The sequence below is a fragment of the Haplochromis burtoni genome, unplaced genomic scaffold (genome assembly GCF_018398535.1).
Source record: "Haplochromis burtoni strain Fernald_Lab_line unplaced genomic scaffold, NCSU_Asbu1 Contig_162, whole genome shotgun sequence".
NCBI lineage: Eukaryota > Metazoa > Chordata > Actinopteri > Cichliformes > Cichlidae > Haplochromis > Haplochromis burtoni.
Window position 1 is genome coordinate 196634 of NW_024582523.1, and position 8804 is coordinate 205437.

General features: G+C 37.9%; 1 protein-coding gene across 4 annotated transcripts in view; it reads left to right on the forward strand.

Moving 5' to 3' along the window:
- The window catches only part of mpp2b (membrane palmitoylated protein 2b), a 47401-nt gene extending 43648 nt beyond the window's left edge, over nt 1-3753 (forward strand). For 3 of the 4 annotated variants that reach the window (XM_042225159.1, XM_042225158.1, XM_042225157.1), the window contains 5 exons: nt 93-161; nt 260-421; nt 562-764; nt 1075-1203; nt 2315-3753. In XM_042225159.1, coding sequence (XP_042081093.1) covers nt 93-161; nt 260-421; nt 562-764; nt 1075-1203; nt 2315-2518 — 767 coding nt within the window. In that variant the 3' untranslated portion in view covers nt 2519-3753. The remainder of the gene's footprint in view (nt 1-92; nt 162-259; nt 422-561; nt 765-1074; nt 1204-2314) is intronic. The other variant, XM_005932797.3, reaches the window with a different exon arrangement.
- Nucleotides 3754-8804: the final 5051 nt, after the last annotated feature.

Below are 8804 nucleotides of genomic sequence, written 5' to 3' on the forward strand. Positions count from 1 at the left end.
TTTACATTTTCATCAGCTCTTGGAGTGTTTTCAGAGGTATTTTGTTAAGTGGTTGAAGGTTTGATGTTGCTTCTCTCTCTGCTCTGTCTCAGGTCCTCTTTGTGCAGGAGTGGTGGGTAAGAAGAAGAAAAAGATGATGTATTTGACCACCAAGAATGCAGGTAACTTTATATGAGCTTTGGGCAAAATGATCCACTACCTTGTGATTTTTTTTTTTTTTTTCTTGTCTCAGTTTGACTTATTATTACTTCCTGATCAGAATTTGATCGTCATGAGTTGCGGATCTACGAGGAGGTTGCCAAAGTCCCGCCCTTCAGGAGGAAGACTCTGGTTCTGATCGGAGCTCAGGGTGTCGGCCGTCGTAGCCTGAAGAACAAACTGCTGGTGTCAGATCCCCAACGCTATGGCACCACAATCCCCTGTGAGTAAAGCTATCATCACATGACGCCATACTCACCAGTAAAAGCACAAGCAGGTTTTTGTTGTAGCTGAAGTTGAACCTTTAGTGCAGATCAGTTTAAAAAAAACCCCAAGATGTTTCTGTTTATTGCAATGACCCAGTCACCTCTAGAAAACCAAAGGTGGATGAGAGAGATGGCCAGATGTACTCCTTTATGAGCCGCAGCGAAATGGAATGTGACATCAAAAACGGGCGTTTCCTGGAGCACGGCGAGTATGACGGGAACCTGTATGGCACAAAGATCAGCTCCATACACGATGTGATAGAAACAGGAAAGATCTGCATCCTGGATGTTAACCCACAGGTAGAGGAAACAGCTTTACCTTCTTTATTTGGTTACACTTTAATTTCTCCAGGATAGAACAGCTTGTGGCTGCTGAAATGCTTTCAGTCTTTTCATCAATGTTTATCCAAGAGGATCTCTTAATGATCTGCATCCACTCAGATAATTATTTTTACACATCTTATTAACTAAGTCAGAGGAAGACGCTGCAGGTGTTTTTTAATGGGATTCTTAGCTTTTCTATTGGATTTGTTTGAGTGTTTTTGCTCATTTGCGGCAAAGTGATGCAGTGATTGTAAAACATCTGTACTGTTTCTGCTTTTCTCTTAAGGCTATTAAAGTCCTGCGGACATCTGAATTTCTGCCCTATGTTGTGTTCATCGAAGCCCCAGACTTTGAGGTCCTCAAAGCTATGAATAGGTCGGCAATTGAGTCAGGAGTTGTCACAAAACAGTTAACAGTAAGTCTGTGCTTTCATTCGTTCTCTACCAAGATCATTAGAGGCGCACAGTAACAAATGAGATGTAGCTGTTGGCTCTATGGTTTGATGCGACCCCTGTGTTGCTGGAAACAGCTCATATCAGTTACTCTGGTGGAGCATTCAAGCTCTGACAACATCTGAACCAAAACATTTGATGTGTTCCTGTAATTTTTTGTGCAATGTAGAAATATATATTTAAACTTGTAGCAAAAGTCTTTGCACATTTCCACCCCAAAACACATGTTATTATTTATTTAGTTAAGTTATTTCTTATTTAAACTGACTTTAATGCTCTCTTTATGTGCTCCTTTGGTGCACTCGCTTCCACTGCCGCTGGTATATTTAAATTGCTCACCTGACAGGTTCTAAACATTTGAACTGTGTGTGCTGCAATTTCACTTTGGACCTATAATTTGTTCAGAAAGCAAACATCACACTCTGTATCAAATGAATCCTTCATGTTAACAGAGATCATATCTCAAACCTCAGTCTTCGATTGAGTGTCCGAGCCTGAAGGCAGGTTGCCTGAGGTCAGGAGAAACACACCAAGGACACTTGTCATTTTGTGCGAGCACATTTGTCTTCCAGGGTCAGGTCATCAGTGCAGAGGAAGTATCTGAAGCAGGACATGCAGCAGAAACTGTGGTTCACACTGTTCACACAGCAGGAGTTTTCTTCACAATCATTGGTCATTGCCCACTCTACTCACCAGATTGAGACTCTTGTGACTGTCTGCTCTGACAAAATAAAATTTTAGTTGAAAAGTAGCTGTTTGGACACACCTGCATCACACACCAAAATGGGAAAAAGGTCGTAGCATGATTTCCAGAGAGCACTTTAGAAATAGAAACCTCGCTGGAAGCAGCCCAAAGAGGTGACCTTTAAGGAGAAACCGATCAAATTGACTTGAATCAGCTAGAGTTGTAAAAACTTTATGACCATGACTTGTTGTTGCATGGATTTTTGCAGTTTGAAAAATATATATTGGATTTGCTCGCTGTGGGTCGTGAAAGTTCTCTGGTTTCTTAACATTATGTCCACTCCCTTGGTGTCAGTAGCTTTAACAGTGTTTACAATTCTTTCCTTGAAGCACTTCTCCCTGACACACTCCTTTCAGGACTCAGAACTAAAGAGGACGGTGGATGAGAGTGAGCGCATCAAGAGAGCCTATGGACATTACTTTGACCTTTGCATCATAAACGACGGCCTGGAGGCGGCGTTCCGAAGTCTACGGCTTGCGCTGGAGAAACTGTCGACAGAGCACCAGTGGGTGCCTGTCAGCTGGGTTTTCTGAGAGTCACCGAGAGCTCGCCAGCAAGGTGCCAAGGTCACAGGCCAAAGGTTGAGGGACGATACATCACTGGTAGCTCCAGAGGGGGGGTGGGGTGGGTTGTTTCCACATGCAGCTATTGGTGGCAGAGGCGTGTGGTGAAGAAGCGGATACACTGCAGAAGACCAGCCTCATGTAGATCATTTTTTTTGTACAAAGTTAGTGTTCCTCTGTTGAGCCTAAGGTCAAGTTGTACTTTATTTGTCAGAACTGGAATAAAGCTCTATTGATGTTTGTAAAGAAGGACTTAGAGGTAATTATGAGGTTCAGTGCAATAGTGCGAGTGAGTGTGCGTGTGTTATCATAAATGTGGATATAGACTTAGAGTAATGCATATGTTTTGCAAGTAACAGTGCTATGTTGGAGGTTTTCCTTGAAGGACATTTAACGTTTTAGCCTTTGAATCTTAAATACTTTATGTAGTGTAATGTTTACATTGGATCGGTAGGACAGATTGGTTAAGGATAAAAGATACCAAATGTCATATTTGTATCAAATTCTCTATATTTTATCATTTGATCATACAGTATGATTGTATGTGTTCAGAACTGTGCGTGATCTCGTTTGTGTCCACAGATTTGAAAACTGAACAGCAATAGATCATTTTGAAGATACATGCAATACACACGAGATACCCTAATGTGCACACACACACACTCTCATATATATATATATATATGTATATGTATACAGAAACAGAGTGAGACCTTCTGCAGTATTCCTGAAGTCTCAGTTTGTTTTAGTTGCTTTTCAATGTTGAATACGTTGAACATTTCCTGTCCCGTGCTGGTAAAGCTCTAGTTTGCTTGACAGTTAAAGGATCCAGCCAGTGGATCACAGCGTGTCACTTCTGTCTGCTTGATTCTGTCGGACTTGTATTTGTAGCACTGAGAACACTTAAGCTCTATTAAGAAAAAGAAAGAAAAATACCTGACGAAGTAGCCTACAATATGCACTGATTGTGTAATGAAGGCAAACATGTAACCTAACATTGCTGGTTGGCTAGTTGATGGAAGTTTTTTTGTTATTTTCATGTACAAACAGTAAAAATATTTATCAGTGGCTTCAATTTAATGCTTACTTTTGCCTTAACATGGTTGAAAAGCCAAGGAAACGTTATATTTTTTCATCATGTAACATTTCACTTCTATCACTGTACATGTTACTCAGAAAATTAAAAAAAAAATTCTGGCAACGTATTCATTGTTTATGTTATTTTTCCTTCAACCTGTACGTACTGTATTGTAATAAAGAGTATATAATGCAACATATAGAAATACATGGTGCTTTTATGGTTCTACCAGGGATCTACTACACTGTAGTCTGAATCTTCCTATAACAACTATTAAAATTGAAATAGAGAATATGCATAGTGCATAATCATTTTTAAAAATCAAGTTATATTCAATAAAAGAGAAAACAACACTGTTTTAAATGCATATATGAGACATAATACATTCTGCTGTTGTTGACAGTTCAAGTCGAGTGTAATCTGTGTGACCTCTGAGGATTTGGGTGAGCAGAATTATTGCCCGAGGATGATGCGGTTGGTTGTTGATGTCCAGTTGGTGTCATCCAGTAATGAGGTGCCAGAGGCAGCATTATTGGATACATGTCATAGGCAGGCGGTGGGCTACTCGGGCAGACACCTATGAGCCTGGGATCAAACTGTAGGAAAGTAGAGTTCAAAGTTAGACTGTCCTTACACAGTTCAGTTTGAATTTATGGCACAGTGTTTAATTGCATTGCCTGTAAAGCTTTTTCCCAGCTTTTCCCAACACTCAGTAAGCTTTAGATTAGTTCAATCACTGGAAACATCTGGAAATGGGAAACGATTGTGTGCAGCCAAGAAGCAGTTCTGTACACAAGCTTGTTTTATGTTTTAGTTTTTGCAGTGATTAAGCCACCATAAATAAACCAGCGGTTCACTGGTGAGTTTAACAGCAACTGCTAAATGAGCCTTATTGCTTTATTTTTGCCAGACTCCGACTGTTTTCCCTGCAGTCTTTGTGCTAAGGCTAAGCTAACTGGAAAAGCTTTGTGTTTTCAAAATAAAGATAAAAATTATGTTGGTTTTCTTACTAGTTTGTAGGTTTGAAATTAATAACCAGTGCTGTGTGAAAAGTGTTTTTTCTCTTGAAGACATTGCGGTCCTTTCAAGATAATGCGGGCTGGAATTTAATCATTTCATTAATTTATTTTTTCTGCAATTCAAATCTCTGTAGGACAAATCTGTTTGTTTTTTTCATTTATCATTTGCTCATGCGGGCATATCCATCACATAGATGTGCACCACAAAGGCTTACATGCACTATATGAACAAAGTAATGGGGCACCTAGATATTACATCTCAGCCATGGTCATCCATGCCATTAAGCTCAATTTCTGCACATCATGTGCCTCAGCATTCAGCAACCTCCTAAACTTTATATGGTCTGCCACTTGCTGCATATATTTTTTTGGTTCCCACATGCTTCTACTTTGCATTTGATAAGGGAAACATATAGGTGGGAAAACATTCACATTCACTTGTAATGGTGGCATCTTGGGATGGTGGGATGCCTTGAAAGTTTGGAAAGAAGGCAAGTGGACTTCTTGTTGGTTTGTGAAGAGGCTAACTCAAACAACTAATGGAGAGTCCCAGGTATTTAACCTTGGAGGTAGCCCTGGGGGTCATTGAGCCATGATTAATCATCTGAGTCGTTAGGGTCATATATACTTTGTTTTACATCGTAACGACTCAGATGATTAATAGTAGGTCAACAACCTCCCAGGCCACCTCCAAGGAGACACACCCCACTAGAGAGTAAATACTCCATCTGCTGTTTTAGAACTGAAGAAGCCTCTTGGATGAAAGGTGAAATGTCTTCACAAATCAAAGAAAAGAAGCCCAGTTTCTTTCTTTTTTGTCACTCAAGACTACCATTAGTAATCTGTGTGAATCTACACAGGCTTAATAATGGAACTCTAGTTCTGTCTGTTACTCTATACCAGGTTTCACCACTGGAGACAGATCCATCCCTTAGGCTCATAGCTCAAATCTATGTGCAATGTGATTCAGAAGCTAACTATAGAATTTGGTCACGCACCAGTGAGTATGGTGGTGGGAAATCCACTGTGCTGTAGCGAGGAGGATCATAACGTGTGTCCACTTCTGCCTGATCCTCCGACGAAGAAATGGGTGATGAAGAATTGGTGTCATCTTGCATCGGTATGATGACATTAAATTCTGCTCTTTTCTTTTTTGCATGGATATAGAAGCAGAATAGTATACCAGCTACGGCAAGGACTAAGACTGGGAACCTGGGAACACATTTATACCATTTTAAGATTTAATAATCGGCAATCCCTTTTGTTTATAGAGATTTTATCTTGACAAAACGAAACAACTCACATATATTGAAGGATATTCACCGCCTCAGTCGTTGCTGGAATTGGGTCCATCTGCAGGCATTACTGCAAGAAAAAAGAAAGCCTTTTAAAGACGTCCAGTGCAGGAAAAGACTTACTGCTTCTCCGTGCTTCTTACTGAATTCAATTCAATATTAGCGACAAAACCCAACAACAGTTGCCTCGAGGCACTTTACTTTGCAAAGTGAACCAGAGAAAACCCCAACAATCATATGACTCCCTATAACTAAGCATTTTGGAGACAGTGGGAAGGAAAAATTTCCTTTTAACAGGATGAAACCTCCAGATGACCCACGCTTAGGGAGGGCCATCTATCGCAACGGGTTGGGGTGAGGGGAGGCAGACAGGACAAAGACACGTCGTGGAAGAGAGCCAGAGATTAATAATAATAATTAAATGGAAAGAGATGTATAAACACATAGTGAATGAAAAAAGCTCCACACCACAATCCACTCATGTCAAATACAGACTTTCATTAACTGTGATAAATCCTTGAAATGACAATCATTCATGATTTAATCTGTATTTACTTGGTAAAAGAAATACATAAATAAAAAAATTTATAATGTCCGTGCTACTCTACATGATAATAAAACAATAGGAAGGTCTTCCTAACATAAATCATAGAGATAAAGCTAACAAAAAGCATAGCATCATAACGTAATGATGTGTCTCCCTTTAGATAATGCTTTATGTGAGCATATAGGAACAGTTACTATATGAGACTTGAAGTACTGACTTTAAGTTGAAGGTCTACCTGTAGTCACTCTATTATTGATGTGTTTGTCAGCAGCCTATAGAAGAAGCAGACAGTATCTCCCTTTGTGCCGCACTGAGTTTTAACAGATCGCACCTGTCATCCCATAAAAATGAAACTTAGTACAACTGTAGGTAAAAAAAATAAAAACAAAGTTGATTTTACAGAATTTTTACATATGACACACCAATATGAAAACTTGATTTTAAGCCTCATTCTAATATTATAGTAGCATGAGCTTACCGTATTTCAAAATGCAAACATACAGAAAGTGTCATGACCTGTCGCTTGTTATAAAAGATAATATGTCACTTAGGGAGGTGCAGTGTGAAGAGCTTTTACTGCAATATGGTCTTTCTTAAAGACACAGCAACACAGGACTGAATAAAACCATTGTAAATTAAAGCTTTTAACCGCCATTTATAAACCTGTCATATCTTATACAGGAATACATATTTTTAATGGTGCAATGCATCATGGTCATAGTGTTTCCCTTCACATAGCTATCACAGATAATCTAAGATATCCTCATACAATTAATTTATGGTTTCTCATCATTTTTATGCAATAAATAAATAAATAAATAAATGTTAGAAAGACTGTTACTTCTAACACAATACATTTTGCAGTACTGAGAGGAAAATTCTGTTTGCATAGATGATGTTTACCATTTACTAATATCATTCTAACGCCAAAAAACCCACACATGAACAGGTGAGTCTGTAATACTTTGAGTCCTCCATGTCTTATCACTTAAAAGAGTCTAAAAAGATATCTGATATTTACAAATTTGGAAGCACTCAAAATATTTAGATGATTGAAATACCTGAAAATTGTAACTGACCAATATCCTTGCCAGACTGATTGCCCATTTCCTCTGTTGGAATATATTAGTTTTATTTGTAGTGTTTACATGTTAACACCTGTTAAATGACATTATCTTGTTTTCTTTTAATCCCCTTTTCTTGTGGCAGTTGAACTATAAAATGCAAGAGATGTGGACTGTGACATACCAAGTGATGGCCCGTCATGGCAGATGAACAGGAGCCATTTATCTTAAATATGTAATCTAGGAAGTGACATTCAAAATTTTTTGGGGGAGCAACAGATGTTTAAAAACCCCATTAACCAGAAATCAGTGATGTGAACAACATAAACCTTCTCGCTCAGCAGTAGAATGACAGTTAGTGGTGCCACGCTAAAATCTCTGGCTTTAGAGACAGCTCCTGCTTATAAAGAATCTAATCACAATAATGATAATAAAAATTGTAAAATACTATCCAAGAGTAACAAAGTGCATCACTCAAATGCACAATATTGAAAAAATACAAAAGCTTGAAGACCAAAAAAAATTATTTTAACTAAAAATATAAATTAGGGAAATATTTCACATATTCTGAGAATATCTCATTCTAGATAATAATAATAATAATAATAATAATAATAATAACGTAAATGCATGAGTTTGTTGTGCATTTTTTAATGGGAGCTGTTTTGTCTCTGTCTAAATTTGCTTGGTCGTAACATGTAGGACTTATTCGACTGTAGACCCCTGAGTAACCTGACAAATTACTGCTGAGTGGAGAGCAAAGTGATCACCATCAGAAACAAAAAGCTTAAAATTAGTCAGAAACATTTAAACTACTGTACACCCTGATAGAACAAAGAATGTGTAATAAATATCACTGTATTAAAAGCTGAACGTCAGGTACAAAGGTGGAGCCATGTCAGCTGTTAATAAGATAATTATTAACTTAATTATTAAGATGATGTGTTTTTTTTTTATTTTCTCAAAGATTTATTTATTGCTTTTCCAACAACATTTTAACCAACAGGAAGACAGAGTTCAAATAAAATAGAGGAGGAAATTAATAAAAAGAATTGAGTGTATAATAATAATGTATGTACATCGTGTATGAACAGTGTAGGGGAAACACATAGATATAGTTACACATACTCTCCCATGTAGATCATTCAGATATTATTCCAGAAAAAAAAATTATATATAGATAAGTAAAATAAAATAAATCAAAGCAAAACAAAACAACCCATAACACAGTGAGACAATAGGTTTAAGTGCAT